General features: G+C 45.5%; 1 protein-coding gene across 1 annotated transcript in view; it reads left to right on the forward strand.

Annotated features, from left to right (window-relative positions):
- EHMT1 (euchromatic histone lysine methyltransferase 1) overlaps nucleotides 1-15543 on the forward strand; it is a 1716251-nt gene that overhangs the window by 858794 nt on the left and 841914 nt on the right. The window contains exon 16 of the mRNA XM_044058169.1: nucleotides 10501-10543. Within this exon, the coding sequence (XP_043914104.1) occupies nucleotides 10501-10543 (43 nt within the window). The remainder of the gene's footprint in view (nucleotides 1-10500; nucleotides 10544-15543) is intronic.

Raw genomic sequence — 15543 nt, forward strand, 5'->3', positions numbered from 1 at the left:
TGTTGATCTTTATTCCATTCATCACTGATGGGTTCTCGGAACTGAGTTGGCCTTATACCAAAGTTCGTGCCAGCCAAAAACTCTTGAGCCAAGAATTTCCCATAATCCCCTTCTCCCTGTTACCTCACATCACGTTTGCCATGTTGCTGTAAAGCCGCGTTCAACCCAGCTCTCAGCTAAGTCTTTGATATTTTTGGAATATTTTGATATTGTTGATATTTTTAAATAGTTTAGTGTGTTTTCAGATAGTGTGCTTCCTGTATCTGCATATTGCTAAGTCTTCTTTCCAACTTTCCTGTCTACTACCTGTTGGTAATCTTTGTACCATCGCTGGTACACTCCCTTCTCTCTACCTGCTGTGGTAATTCTTGCATTTTTTTGTCTACTTTCTAGCTAGTTGCAGTCGTGTGCTTAGTTGTAGTAATCTGTTGTTTTTTCCCAGTCTTGTATTGCTGATATTGTTGATATTAACATGTCTGATAAAAAGGACACTTCAGGCTTCAAACTATGCCTAAAATGTGGGAGGAAAATGCCTAATAGTGACCTTCATGATTGTGTTTACTGTTTGGGAGTGCCTCATCTCTCGGTACAACCCCCTTGCTCCTGTCTAGGGTTTAGCTCACATACCTTGAATGAGCGTAAAAATAAATTGAGTTTGAAGGGCCTTTTCAAATTGCCTTTCTCAGAGGCTCTCTCTGCATCGGAGACTCCCCTCCCCGAGAAAGAGGCCACATTCCGTTCCCTCCTCACGCTCCAATGAGAAGGAAAGACCGCCAAAACCAAAGATTCCAAAGCTTTCTGCACCGGAACAGAAGTCTTCACCTATGCCACCGTCTTCATACCGTCTATGCCTATAGCGTCAATGCCAACTCCGTCAGCACCAATAACATGTATGGCACCAAATGTGACTGATGCAAAAATTTTGACCTCTACCCCGATTATGACTCAGAACCCTTCCACGGCTCCAAAAACTCAGATATTGCTGCTCCTATCTTCTCTAAAATGGAGGCAGTGGTGCCGTTAGATGTGCAAGCATGGATCCGATATTCCCCATCTGTGGACCCCTTCTTGGGATGGACTTATAGTCCCTTCTTAGAGCATTCAGAGTCTCCTTCAGCAATATCTACTAGATCCACCAGGAGACTCTCCTAACTCTGTGGTGCCCCTTGTGGACCAGCTGCTGACAGCCAGGGGGCTCTTCTGATTCTAAATCCCAATCCCTTCTACGACTTGGGTTTTCTGCATCACAGACTACATCTTACTCTCCTCCTTAGTCCTCCTTACAGGTTCAGAAGCCCTCTGCACAGACGCCTCCCTCGGCTTCGGTGCTGATAGTGGAGCTTACTTCAGCCCCGGAGTCGACCCTTTGGCCCTTGGTTCCATTGGAACTGGGTCTTCCTCAGGCTTGGGATTGGACTGCAGGCCCCTTGGTTCAGAGTCCGTCACCGGCTTTTTCTATGGTGCCATCAACTGAATCCTGTCTGTACCTGTCCAGCTGAGTGAGGTGTGACCCCAGTTTCGAGGTTGTCCTTCTCTGTTCTGGGCTTCCATCCCTTTTTGGGCGGCCCTGCCTTCCAGGTGATGGAGAGGGCTCTTGCCTCCATGAGCAAGCCTTCGACGTTGGAACCCCTGTGTCATCCCCCTGTGCTGCAGCTGTCACAGGCCACTCTCTCGGATCGAGCACGGGAGCCACAGGAGACCCTATTGCAGGGTGCCCTTTCTTCTGGGTTATCCTCAGAAGCTCCCACTGAGGAGGTTCCTAGGAAGAATTCATGCAAGAGGAAGCAGTCTCCGGAGGAGCCCCTCACCGAGGATATGGGTTACGATGAGGGGGAAGAGACCCCATGATCACACCCTGAAGATGTCTCCTTTGAAGACATCCTGGAGATCTTGAAACAGAGGGGTGATTGGAAGCTCAAAAACCCTTCCTCGGAGGAATCTGTTTTCCTGCAGGCCTTTCATGCTTGACCATCTACCTCCTGGGTGAACCCCGCCTGCAGATGAGTTGATTCAGCTTGTGGTGCAGCACACATCACATGGAAGAACCCTGACATGGTTGAAGCAATCCCCAAGAGACCAGTCAAAATCCTCTCTCCCCCTGAAGAACATCCTCATTGGTGAAAAGGTCTACCGGTAGATGCTGTGGGTGGTGGCAGCAGCCACCAAGAAAGAGCTCGCTGAGGAGAGCCACACTGTCCACCTGCCTAACAGGGAGTCCTGAGTAGTGGGCAGACTGGGGAAGCTAGTTTTTGCTTCATCAACCTTTGCTATTCAGTCTTTGAACTACCTGGCACATTTCACCAGACTCCAGAGAGACCTTAACTCTGAACTGTCTGGTACTCTGTCAGGAGACATGTCTGACGAGGTTAATGACGGGGTAGCCTCACAGCTAGTGACCCAGGAATCTATTTCTAATTCGTCCACGAGGTTGATTTCACATGCAACTGAAGGGGCGGCCAGAGCTGCGGGTTCAAGGCATAGTTATGAGACGTCACACCTGGATGCACTTGTGTGACTTCATGGAACCTATTAAGTCTTCCTTCCTTAATGCTCCAGTGGAAGCATCTTCTCTATTTGGCCCTAAACTGAACGACACGTTAGACTGGTATTAGCAGGACGGTAAGACCCTGTCTGCGTTTGGTGTACACTTCTCCACTCCTCAGCATCCCTTTTCCAGGAACCAGAGAAGTGTGAAATTGTGGCACAAAAAATCTCAGGGTTCTTTGTGACAGATGTGGTGAGTTCACTCCAGAGGCAGAGGGGACAACTCTTCCAGAAGGTGCCCCTACAGAGATGGGAGGGGGGGGTCACATAATCAGAGTTCCAGAGATTCCTTTTCTGGACAACCCTATCAGTGCTCCTGAAGAGCAGTCGTTTGCTTTCCTTTGGAAGCAGTTGGGGGATGTCTTTGCACCCCAATGCCTGGCTATCTATTACCACTGACTCTTGGGTGCAGAAGATAATATCCAGAGGTTACCAAATCCCATTCGACTCCTAATCAGAATCACCGAAAAGACCCCCAAGCATTCCACCCAGTCTAAGGGAAGGAGCAGCAAATAGAAAAGCTGTACTTAGAGAGTCATCCAGAAAATCCCACCAGACCAGATAGGATCCGGATTTTACTCCAGGTTCTTTTTGGTGCCAAAAAAGACAGGAGACTGTAGAACAATTTTGGACCGCAGCTGTTTAAACAAGTTTGTCAGTCAGACAAAATTCCAGATGGTCACAGTTCAGTCCATTCTTCCTTTTCTGAAGGAAGGCGATTGGATGTGCTCGATAGACCTTCGGGATGTGTATTACCACAGCAAGATGGAAAATGTTCCAGAAGGTTCCTTCACTTCTGGCTGGGAGCCAATCATTACCATTTCCATGCCCTGCCCTTCAGACTCTACAGGCCCCAGTGTGTTCACCAAAAGCATGGCAGCAGTGACGGCTCACTTGAGAATGCAAGGATTCTGGGTGTTTCCATATCTGATCGATTGGCCCCTCACCACCCCCACCAAGCATCTGCTGGTAACAGCCTTGTGCTACACCCTTTCTTTGGCGCATTCCCGGGGAATATCATAAATTGGGAAAAGTCCAATCTAACTCCAACCCAATCCCTGGAGTTTATAGGGGTAACGTTCACTACCCATTCTTGCTTTATCTCTCTTCCAGATCACAGGCTTAAAAAACCAAGGATCCAGCTCTGAGTGATACTCAGCCATGACTAGGTTCCAGCTCGACAGGTCCTGCAGCTGTTAGGGTCAATGGCAGCATCCATATCTATAATACCCCAGCAAGGTTTCACATGAGACTTACAATGGTTTCTGTTGACCCAATGGTACCCAAATCAACAACCATTGTCCTCCCAGATTCATATTACAAATTGGTGCAAATTAGATCTCTCTCGGTGGATGAAGCCAGACACAGCACTTTGGAGTTGACCTTTCCATCCCCCTCAACCCAGCGCCATCATGACCACAGATGCTTCCCTGATGAGGTGGGGGGGCCATTATTAGGGAATGACTGTCCAAGGCACATGGTCTGATTTAGGGGCCAATCTGCATATTAATGTTCTAGAACTGAGGGCAGTGCTTTTGGCGTTGCAAGTACTTAAATCTGCCTGCCCTTTGGGAACAGTTGCTATCCAATCACACATGTCAGAAGTTTGGTACATCAACAAACAAGGAGGAACCATGCCCTATCCCCTATGTTGAGTGGCCATGACAGTTTTGCAATGGGTGATGGCTTCCATCCGCTTTCTGATAGCAATGCATATCCTGGGGAAATCCAGTGTGATTGCAGACAAATTGAGCAGGTGCAATGTTCATCGTGTTTCACTGTTTGCAGTCATTACATTCGGGTAATCCTGCTGGTAGGTTGCCCTCAGCCGGCCTGAATTCCAAAGTCTTGGGTCCTGCGTCGGCTGCTGTCGCCCCTTCCCTGACGTCAGGTTGTCAGGGGTATAAAAGAAGCAGCCGACGCCATTTTCGTCAGTCTTTCTTGCCGCGCGGTGCCCGAAGCAGAAGCAGTTCGCAAGTGCCAGCGTATTTCTTGTAGAAAGCAAATACCTCGTAAGGATTTTCATTCTTACTGTATTCCTTGCCTAGGCCCTGATCACAACGTTACTGGTCGTCTGTTTTGTGCTAGATTTAACCAACGCACTATTAAGCGTCGGTATGATTTTGCTTTAAACTTTTTTGGAAGCCGGTTTAATTATCCTGAAATGTCGTCGGATAGCCATCCGACTACCGGAGTTTACAAAAAACGCAAAGAAAAGGATAGGGAAAAGCAACCGAGGCCCAAAACAGACAAAGCTTCTCCTAAGCCAGTCGCCGGTTCTTAGTGAGGCGCTTTCACAGCCCTGACGCCCGCTGCTTTAGAGTCGCAGGCCACTACCGCCTCCCATGTGGAGTCTGAAATGCCGCTGGATACTCAAGGTATTGGAGCCTCGGACGCTAATCCCTCAGATGGGTCCGGAGCCGCTGAGCAGGTACCGGCTTCTAAGGGTGTATTCAGACCTAAACATCTTCACATTAAAATGACTTCAGCTTCAAAGGCAAAGACTAAAGCACCTTCTAAAGCAAGGAAACAAACAAGAGCCACGTGGACAGGCCTGTATGCCCAAAAAACAGATGCTTAAAATGGCCGAAGACTTGATTACCTTGATCAGGGGTTCCCATCCCCCTCCTGATAAGAGGTCTAGGCAAGACACTGACTATGAATCTTCAGATCAGGATTCTATTTCTTCTGATTCCTCTTCTGATCAGGAATATTCTCTTCATCCCTATGAGGATTCTGATGCTGAAGAATATATACCTTCAGCATCTCCTCCTGAGGACTACTCCTTTGGGGAAACCTTGCTTACCATAAGGGAGCATTTTCACTGGGAGAGCCAAGAGTTTTCAGAATCTAAAAAGAGGCTCAGGGATTTTCTTTTACTACCTCAGCACAGGCCTCTAGCCATTTCACCTGTATTGGACATTGTAGATGTGTTTTCGGAGTCTAGTCTGACTCCTGACTAATTACCCCCAGCTCCTGTTAAGCCTGACAGATATTACAGGGTTCCTGACTCTCACAAATTTCTTTATAAAAACCCTGCTGCTGACCCAGAAACTATTTCACAGGGTCCAAAGGGAGTTAAAGCTTCCATTGCAGAAAACCCAACCCCCTTTGACAGAGATTCAAGGGCACTGAATAGATGGGAAAAAAAGGTTTACAGATCTTCAACTTTGGCTGTAAGGGCCTTACACTGTCAATTTCATATGCTTAAGTATCAGCAACATGTCATGGGATTGCTTAAACAGAAAATGTTGTTAAATTCTGAATGTGCAGAAAACAAGGACATGCAGGATTTATTGTATGCAGCGGAACAAGTTGGAAAACATACTTTGCAATGTGGTTTTGATTCTTTGGAGGCCTCCTGCAAGGCCGCAGTTACAGGTTCTGTAATTAGGAGGCATGCTTGGTTAAAGGAACAAAATCTGCCTTATGTTAGTTAAATTACTAGATGCACCTTTACAGCATGATACTTTGTCTGGTGTTAAGGCAGAAGAGGTGTTAAAGAAAATGGAGGACAAAGCTAAATCTGTGCAAACTGTCAAAGATTTTTTACAAGTACAGCCACCTTGGTTTAGTAGACACTGGCCTACAAAAAATTGGTCCTTTCCTGTGTCAGACAGACCTCAAAGGGGCAGATACAGATGCCCTAGGGGCAGATCCCAGGCGCAAGGTTCTTATAGGCCCAAGTAATGGGGTGCTTCTACCTCCAAAGCTGGAGAAGATAGATCACAAACGTACAGAAAATAGTCCCAATGACTTCCCCCTGACAGCACTCTTAGGGTGAAAATTAGCATTGTTTGTTCAAAACTGGCACATCATAATCCAGGACAAGTGGGTTCTAAACATAGTGTCACAAGGCTACAAGTTCCATTTCCATACTCTGCCAAAGGCAAACGACTGGCCAGATCTGCCAAAACATCAATGGGCAGAGGCACAAAAACAAGTCTCATCCCTCATGGATGTGGGGGCCATTCAACAAGTACCAAGGCAAGAGCAGGGACAAGGATTTTACTCAGGACTGTTCTTGGTACCCAGAAAGGACAAGGCCTGGAGGCTGATACTGGACCTATCTATTCTGAACACTTTCCTGGATATTCCAAAACTCAAAATGTTAACTTTGCAGCAGCTTCTGCCCATGCTGGGCAAGAATGCTTGGCTTGTGACTTTAGACCTGAAAGAGGCATACCTGTATGTTCCAATCAGACAATCATGCAGAAGATACCTAAGATTCAAGGCTGGTTCAGTGCATTGCCAATTCTCGGCACTGCCCTTTGACTTATCTACTGCGCCCAGGGTCTTTACAAAGTGCCTGGCACCAGTAATTGCATTCTGCAGACAGAGGAATACAAATATATCCTTACTTGGACGACTGTCTCATTCAAGCAGAGAACAAGGACATTCTTCTTCAACATCTGGCGTTTGTGAAAAGACTTCTAACATGCCTAGCCCACATGGCAGGAAGATAAATTCAGGGCACATGGTCCTCAAACCAAATGCATCTACATATCAGTCAAAAAGAGATGTTAGCTGTTCAAAATGCCCTGACAGCCTTCAAGGACCTACTTCATCCGGGACAACTACTGATAGACAGACACCACGGTCATGTGGTATATAAACAAGCAGGGGGGCACACATTCTTACCCCCTTTGCAGATTTGCCATGACCTTGTGAGACACAGCTTTGACTTACCAAGTACATCTGCAGGCACAATTCCTGCCAGGAAAGGAAAATACTCTGGCAGATGAACTAAGCAGAAACCTCATGGATCCCCACGAGTGGAAGCTGGATCCACAAGTCTTCAGCATAACAACAAGGAAATGGGGATGCCCGGACATAGATCTATTTGCCTCCCCTCCCAATTACCAACTAAAAAGATTCTGCACAAGGACTTATTACAGACAAGCATGGAAAGTGGACGTCCTATCTTTCAGCTGGAAAAACCTATCAGTGTATGCCTTTCCTCCACTGCCTCTTCTCCCCAAGGTGCTTCTAAAGGTCAGACAGGAGAAGCCAAAGATGATACTGATTGCCCCAGACTGGCCATGCCATTACTGGTATCCAATACTAAGCAACTTATCTCTCTACCCATCTTGAACCTTACCTCAAATACCTCGACTACTGTCCCAGCAAAACAATCAGATCATGCACAGCCAACTCAGGACATTAAACTTGGCAGCATGATGGATAACGTAGTCGTACAAAAAACACCTCTCAGTAAAGCTGTGATGGATGTCATTCTGGAAGCCAGAACGCCTAGTACTAGAAAGTCTTATGTTGGCAAATGGAAGAGATTCTGTGCCTGGAACCAAGCACAAGGAACTGATACAGCGGTACCAAATATTCCTCAGATTTTACAATACTTAACTGAGATGCTGGACAAAGGCCTATCTTTTTCATCAATTAAAATTCATGCCACTGCCATTTCGGCTCATTACAATACAGAGCCACAGAGGAGCCAAAAAGTTAAGGCCCCCAAGGAGACTACCAATAGCTGCATGGGACCTCAACTATGTCTTGGAAAAGCTCACCCTGCCTCCTTTTGAGCCAACTGCTACTGCTGATATGAAGTTTCTATCTTGGAAAACAGCTCTGCTCTTAGCAATTACTTCTGTAAGACGAGTTTCAGAGCTACAGGCACTCATGGCTGTGGAACCTTTCATCATTTTTCATCCAGACAGGGTCTCCCCGAGGACAAACCCAACATTTATGCCTGAAGTAGTGTCCAGTGTTGCTCTGAACCAAGCCATCCATCTGCCAACCTTTTACCCAAATCCACAGAACAAGAAGGAGAGAATTCTGCATTCTTTGGACGTACACAGCTTAGATTCTACTTGGACAGAACCAAAGCTTTCAGGAAGACAGAGCAGTTACTAGTGGCATATGCTGCAGGGTCACAAGAAAAGCCTATCTCAAAGCAGACTATTTCTAAGTGGTTAGGCCACTGCATTCATTTCTGTTACTTACACCATGGCAAGCCAGTGCCTAAGGGCATTAGGCCTCATTCCACCAGAGCTGCAGCCACCTCAGCAGCCTTTCTCAGGGGAGTAACAACCAGAGACATTTTAGAGGCGGCTACTTAGAGTTCAGTGCACATCTTCACAAAGCATTATCATCTGCCACTCTACTCTAAATCCAGGGCAGGCATTGCCACTGCAGTTCTGTGGGGCCTCATAGCAGCTCCTACTGCTGTCTAGTTCCAGCCTCCCAACCATAGCTTTGGGACTCTACCCAAATGTCATGACTGCAACAGTGAAACACGAAGAACATAGTACAGTTGTGTACACTTACCATAAATGTAAATGTTCGAGTGTATTCACTGTTGCAGTCCAGGTCACCCACCCGCCTTCCCCCTTTTTTTCTTTTGGATCTTATCTTTCTTTCTCTGATTTATACTACCTATGTGGTGTATTTGCTTATAGATGAAGGTAAAATTTATATTGGTGTATTTCTGAATATATATATATATATATATATATATATATATATATATAAAGTTTGGCTACCCTTTTTGGGGGCACCTGACGTCTGGGGCAAGAAAAACTGAAGAAAATGGTGTCTGCCGCTTCTTTTATACCCCTGACGTCAGGGAAGGGGCGACAGCAGCCGACACAGGACCCAAGACTTTAGAATTCAGGCCGGCTGAGGGCAACCTGCCAGCAGGATTACCCAAATGTAATGACTGCAACAGTGAATACACTCGAACATCTACATTTATGGTAAGTGTACACAACTGTACTTTCTCCTGCCTCACAAGTGGTCCCTCAATTCCAACTTGTCGGCAAAGGTCTTCAGCTGTTGGGGTCAGCCTTGCTACAACCTATTGGCCTCCCCGTCCAACCGCAAGTGCAGCAACTAATTTGCTCTAATTCCCCTACAGGGGGATTCCCCGCGGGAGACTCTACTTCATGACTGGCCCATGGGACTGCTTTATGCTTACCCTCCCATTCCTCTGATTCCTCAAGTTCTAAAGAAAGCTCTTCAGTTGAAAAGCAAAATGATCCTCATAGTACCATCTTGGCCCCGACAAGTATGGTTCCCCTTTCTCTGGCCTCATCATCTTTGCAGACTGTGGCTCTTGGATCCAACTCCAGATCTGATCTCTCAAGGGTTGAGCCACCCGAATTTGTCCAGCCTCAAGCTCACAGCTTGGCTTCTCCACTTCCACTGATTACCAGGCATTGTAATCTTTCCTCTTCAGTACTTGACATTATTGTGTCTTCGCATAAACCATCCACCAGGAAACACTATGCTGACAAATAGAGATTTTCAATTTGGTCTAGACCGAGACAACTAGATCCTTTTTCTGCACCCATCTTGGCTGTACTCCAGTACCTATCTAACTTTTTTGAGGAGGGCACCACAGCATCAACTATTCGTGTGCATTTAGCTGCCATTTCGAATTTTCATAATGGTTTTGGTGACTCCTCTTTTTAATCTCTCACCGTTTGAGCAAAACCTTTTTGAAAGGAATCTATCACTCAAGACCTCAAGTTAAGCGCCCCACAGAACCCTAGAGTCTCACTCTTGTTTTGCAGTCCTTGACACGGCCCCCCTTCGAGCCGACAGCCATGTGTGACATTAAGTTTCTGTCATGGAAATCTCTTCTTCTAGTGGGTATTACTTTGGCCAGACGCATTTCCAAACTCCAGGCTCTTTGTACCAAGCGTCCTTACTACTGACCAATCCTTCATTCCTGCCAAAAGTACTTTCCGAGCTCTCCATTAATCGGACTTGATTTGCCTGTCTTTTTTTCCAACTTTTCCAACAAGGGCGAGTATTGCTTACATTTACTGGATGTTCACAGACAATTGAGGTTTTACTTCGAACAAAAACAATCAGGAAGTCAGACCAGTTATTTATTTCCTTTTCTGGTTAAAAAATGGGAAAGTCCGTCTTTAAAGTGACTCTGTCCAAATGGCTTAGAGACTGCATACTTTTCATTTGTAATCTAAAAAGGAAATCTATTTCGTCAAACTTCAGGGCTCACTCCACAAGATCAGTGGCAACTTCTGTGACATTTCACTCCAGAGCTTCAGTGGATGACATCTGTGCAGCAGCTAGGTGGGCTTCCCCCCATACCTTTATCACTCATTAGAAGTTGGACCTGGTCTCCAGAGGAAGGGCATCCTTTGGTTCAGTGGTGCGCAGGAATGTTCTTTCATAGGGCCACCCATGGATATAAGGTAGTTGGGGAACTCTGTCCCATCGGTGAAGAATGGAATGATCAACAACATCAGATAAAGAAGTTGTCTTACCATAACGTTCCATCTGTGTTTTTGATCTTCATCCATTCATCACGTCCCACCCTCCTAGAGGCTCCTGGGGGATATTTGGGTCCACTTTCTGGATAAGGTTTGTTGCTCTGACACAGCCTCTGCTTTACTTGTTAGGGCAAACTCAATCTGAGGTAACAGGGAGAAGGGGATTATGGGTAATTAGCTCGTGAGTTTTTGGCTGGCACAAGCTTTGGTATAAGGCCGACTCTGTTCCGTGGGCTCGGAACCGAACCCATCAGTTCTGAATGGATGAAGATCAACAACACAGATGGAACGTTATGGTAAGACATAACTTTGTTTCATTAATTTATTTTTTTATATTATTTTGGAAAAATTTTTCCATTATGATGGTGTTCTCCAAGTCATGATTTACCTTAATTGAGTCATAATGTTTTTTAAAGGCTTCTAGAATACCTTTTATATCTGCTGTTTTTCTAATGGAGCCTTTAACTGTATATTTGATTTCATTAATACGATTTAAGTTATTAAATTGTTTATTTTTGATGGCTATTTATGTAGATGTCTAGGATTTACAGAATAGGACTGTAGTGCAAGTCTCTCCATATTGATTGAAACCTTATGATTTATAATGTCAAGGTATTTTTGATTTAAGATTGATAGTTCTGCACATATGGTTTTATCATTATGCTTTGTTTGATTTTAATTTATCTTTTAGTTTGCACTTCCATTAACTCCTTATCCCATTATTTCTGCTTTAAAAAAATACAAATTCTTTATCTTACCATAGAGGTAAACTTTTAAAGCATCCCATAATATGGTGTCGGTTACCTCACCATTGTTATTAAATTCCAAAAATGTGTTTGTTTCGTTTAGAACCCAGTCTTTAAAACCTTAGATGTTATGTAGTCCAATCTCGCCTACATTCTTACCCGTGGGTTTGGAGCAGAATATCTGCTCCGACTCGGCCAAACTTTTCTAGCTCGAAGTCTTCTTCTGTTGGCTGGGCTAAGCAGGTATCCCATGCTGCACTGCTCCATATCCCCAGATCTCGTTTGCCGCTCATGTAGCTCGGACGCGGTCTCGCTCTTGGCTGTGGCTAAGTACCCTTTTTCTTCTTGTTGTTGTGTCTTTCGGCTTTTCCCGGTTAGGGGTCGCCACAGCGGAACTCTAATGATTGGCAGTTGATTATTACGTGCTGAGTTGCCAGCCCTAATGCACAACCTTCAACGAAGGTACTCCCATTCATGCATGTCACCACGCAGAAAATGCTCAGAGTCGAACCGGTCAGCGTCTTACTGTTGTTATTGAGAAAAATTATTCTAAACAAAAAGCTATTTTTATAGCTATTGTCTATTTAGTGTTGTTTTTGGTTCTGATAGTGTGCTTGTGATTTGTGGTATCCCGCTAACTGTTCCCTCGGGCTAGGCCCGTTCCAGTTAGAGGACCTAGTCCTCTTGTCCTGTCTGTTTGCACATATCACTACTAAACTTCCTTACTAAATATTCAAGAAGCAGCACGATGCAATTTTGCATATCCCTTCCTTTCTTAGAACACTTTCTAAGCAACACGCACTCAGCACTCTTCAAAAAATTACTACAACAGTACAGAAATATAAATATACTATCCACAGACTAATCATGTAACACACTTGAGTTATGTACAAATCTGCTTGGCTGCCACCGCTTCATTTAGGAAATGCAGACAGTCTGCTTTGCTGTAATCATAAGAAAAGACTAGGAGCATTCCAACCCGTTTTACTCATAAACGTCTAAAAGGACCATTAGGTAACTCCATTGTAAATCCTAAGTTGAGAAGGTAACTGACAAAGTTCAGTTACTCTCTCAACTTATTTTTCAACAATAGCTTCAAATTAGGGCTGTAAACTTACGCTGCAGGAAGGCACTCTGGGTTAACATGATGGAATTCCTATCTTCTCATGGCGTGCTCGGTGTTGCGCACAGAGGCACCATGAGAAGGTACTCGAGGTTAATGAGTTAAGTGCTTGCTGGTGTCCCTATTGTCCAGATACTACAGGAACTACCCAGCCAAAACATCCTTTGTCAGAAGCGCCCCTTCCACCTCTCACCGTTCTACTGCCAGACCACGTAGTGGACTTCGGAGACGACCTTATCCCAGATCCCCCTCAACCTCAACCCCCAACAAACAGCCCTTTCTAGATAGAGTGGGACCTTCCTCCGCGTGACTGCCTTGCCCAAGTGCCCCTGTCCACTTGCCTTACCCTATGCCTTCCCTTCTGGAAAACCATCACTTCAGATTTGTGGGTTCTTTCCATCATTTAAAAAGCATGCTTTCTGTCCTGGAAAGAAAAACCTGTACTAAAAAAGATACCTTTCCCTCCCAAAAATCAACTTCCTCCCATCCTGCAGGAACTTCTCTCCCAAGGAACCATAGAACCAGTTCACTCAGGACAGAAGGGACTAGGCTTCTACTCCCACCTTTTCGTAGTCCCAAAAAAAGGATGGGCCCTGGAGACCTATCCTGGACCTCTCATAAGTAGACCTGTTTCCTACAGGTCCCCTCCTTCAAGATTCTCTCCCTTCAAACCGCTCATCCTATCTCAAGCCTTCATGGTCACTGTAGACCTAAAAGATGCATGCTTGCACATCCCAGTCAGACTCTCCCACAGGAGATTCCTAGGCTTCTCTGGGCCCTCTTCTCATTTTCAATTTACTGCCTTGCCATTTGGCTTGTCTATAGCACCCAGAGATTTTACCAAGTGCGTAGCCCCAGCCATCACCCATTACAGGACCAAGGGAGTGCAAATCAACTCTTACTGGGACAACATTCTCATTTTGGCAGAATCAGAGTCCACCCTTCTAACCCATCTCCAATTCACCATGTCCCTACTGCACAAACTGAATTTCACCCTCAACCTTCAAAAATTCTCTCTCTCCTCCCACAACAGGACAAGGTTTTCCTTGTGTGCAGAATCCGAACAGATCTAATGAGATCCTTTCTCCCACCAGACAAAGTACAGTCCTCTCCTCCCATTTCTAAGCCTATTGACAGAATCGCACTCTGACGAGAAGGCTTCTGCAAACTAGGTCTCATGGTTGCCACTATCCGTGATGTTCCCACTAGCAGTGATGCGCATGAGTGTTCCAGTGGTACTTTTAAAGAATGTTTGGTCTCAGAGCCAACAGCCTCTAGACAAACACATCTCCCTCTGCCCTGCCTAAAAATAGAGCTGAAGTGATGGATTCAGCAGGTTTCAGTGCAACCACGGAATTCCCTTCTGCAGCTCCTCCCACTACTCAGTCCATGTCACAGATGCACCAGACCTAGGTAAAACCCTGCAAGGGCTACAGGGTACAACATTGCTGGTCCCCTGCCCTGCAAAACAGCACATCAATGTCAATGAAATGACTGCTGTCCTGCTAGCTCTAAAAGTCTTCATTCCCATCCTGCAACCAGATGCTTCACATTGTGACAGACAGCACTACTGTCATGTGGTACCTAAACAAGGTGGGACAAAGGCATACCAGTTGCGCTGTGATAACTGCAAATCTGGAAATGGCAAACGACGCCTTCCTTGAAAGCTTCATACATCCCCTCTCAGGAACAAGCGGACTTGCTCAGCAGAACCTCCTTTCTGCAACACTCTAATGGATGTTGCCTAGGGGATACCTTTCTCACCATTCACCAGTGGTACACCTCAAGTGGGATCTGATGTTCTTCTGTTTCCACTGTTGCAGCCATTACATTTGGCATCTGCTGGCAGGTTGCTCTCAGTCAGCCTGATTAACAAAGTCTTGGGTCCCATACAGTAGCTGTCCTTCTTTCCATGACGCCAGGGTCGCCAGGGGTATAAACATCCAGCCGAATGCCATTACATCAGTCTTTCTTGCCATGGTACCCAAAGCAGAAGCAGTTCGTAAGGGCTAGTCGGCCGAATTTGAAATTGTTGTTTTCTTTAGTTTCAGTTCAAGTCTTCAACTTAAAGTTGGTATTCCGTTGGGGAAACTTTTTTCTTGCTCCTTACTGATGTCAGTAAAGCACAATTGCTTTTACTTGTGGAGCAAATACCTCATAAAGATTTTCATTCGTGACTATATTCCTTTGCCTAGGCCCCACCACCTAAGTACCTTACTGTGGCTTTGTGCTTTTTATCCACAAACTCTCCAATATCAGTATTTTTGCCTCTCATTATTTCTGCCCTGTTTAATTATCCAGAAATGTCGGGACAGCCATCTGACTACCAGGTTCAAAAAATGCAAAGATAAAGACAGAGACAGGCCGCCGAGTCCATAGCTGCCGCATGAAGCTTCTCCTAAGCCAGTCACCAGTTCGCTGGTACTCAGGTGTTTCAGACCCTGATAATTCGCTTACTTCTAATTTGCAGTCCTGCATGCCATGTAGATACTTCAATTATGGAACTGTGGATGTCTCTACCTTGATGGGTCTGAGCCGCTTGCAGGCACCAGCTTGAGGGTGTATTCAGGCTTCCACAGATCTAGACATATTAAAACACACCTCCTTTCCATTACTAAGGCCTAAATCTCTATCCATGTCTAAAAATTGGACGCTTCAGGCCCCTATGCCTAAAAACAAATGTAAAAAATGACTGAAGATATAATAACTCTAATCAGCGGTAGTCAAACCCCTCCACCTCTGAGGCCTAGGGCTGAGCTTGCTTTAAGTGAATCTTCTCTGGATCAGGATTCTGCTCTCTTCTGACTCTTCTAATGACCTGGATTTGTCCATACCTACTTATGAGGATTCTGATGCAGAGGATTCATTC

Source organism: Protopterus annectens, chromosome 16.part0 (genome assembly GCF_019279795.1).
Source record: "Protopterus annectens isolate FY-2018-M chromosome 16.part0, PAN1.0, whole genome shotgun sequence".
NCBI lineage: Eukaryota > Metazoa > Chordata > Ceratodontiformes > Protopteridae > Protopterus > Protopterus annectens.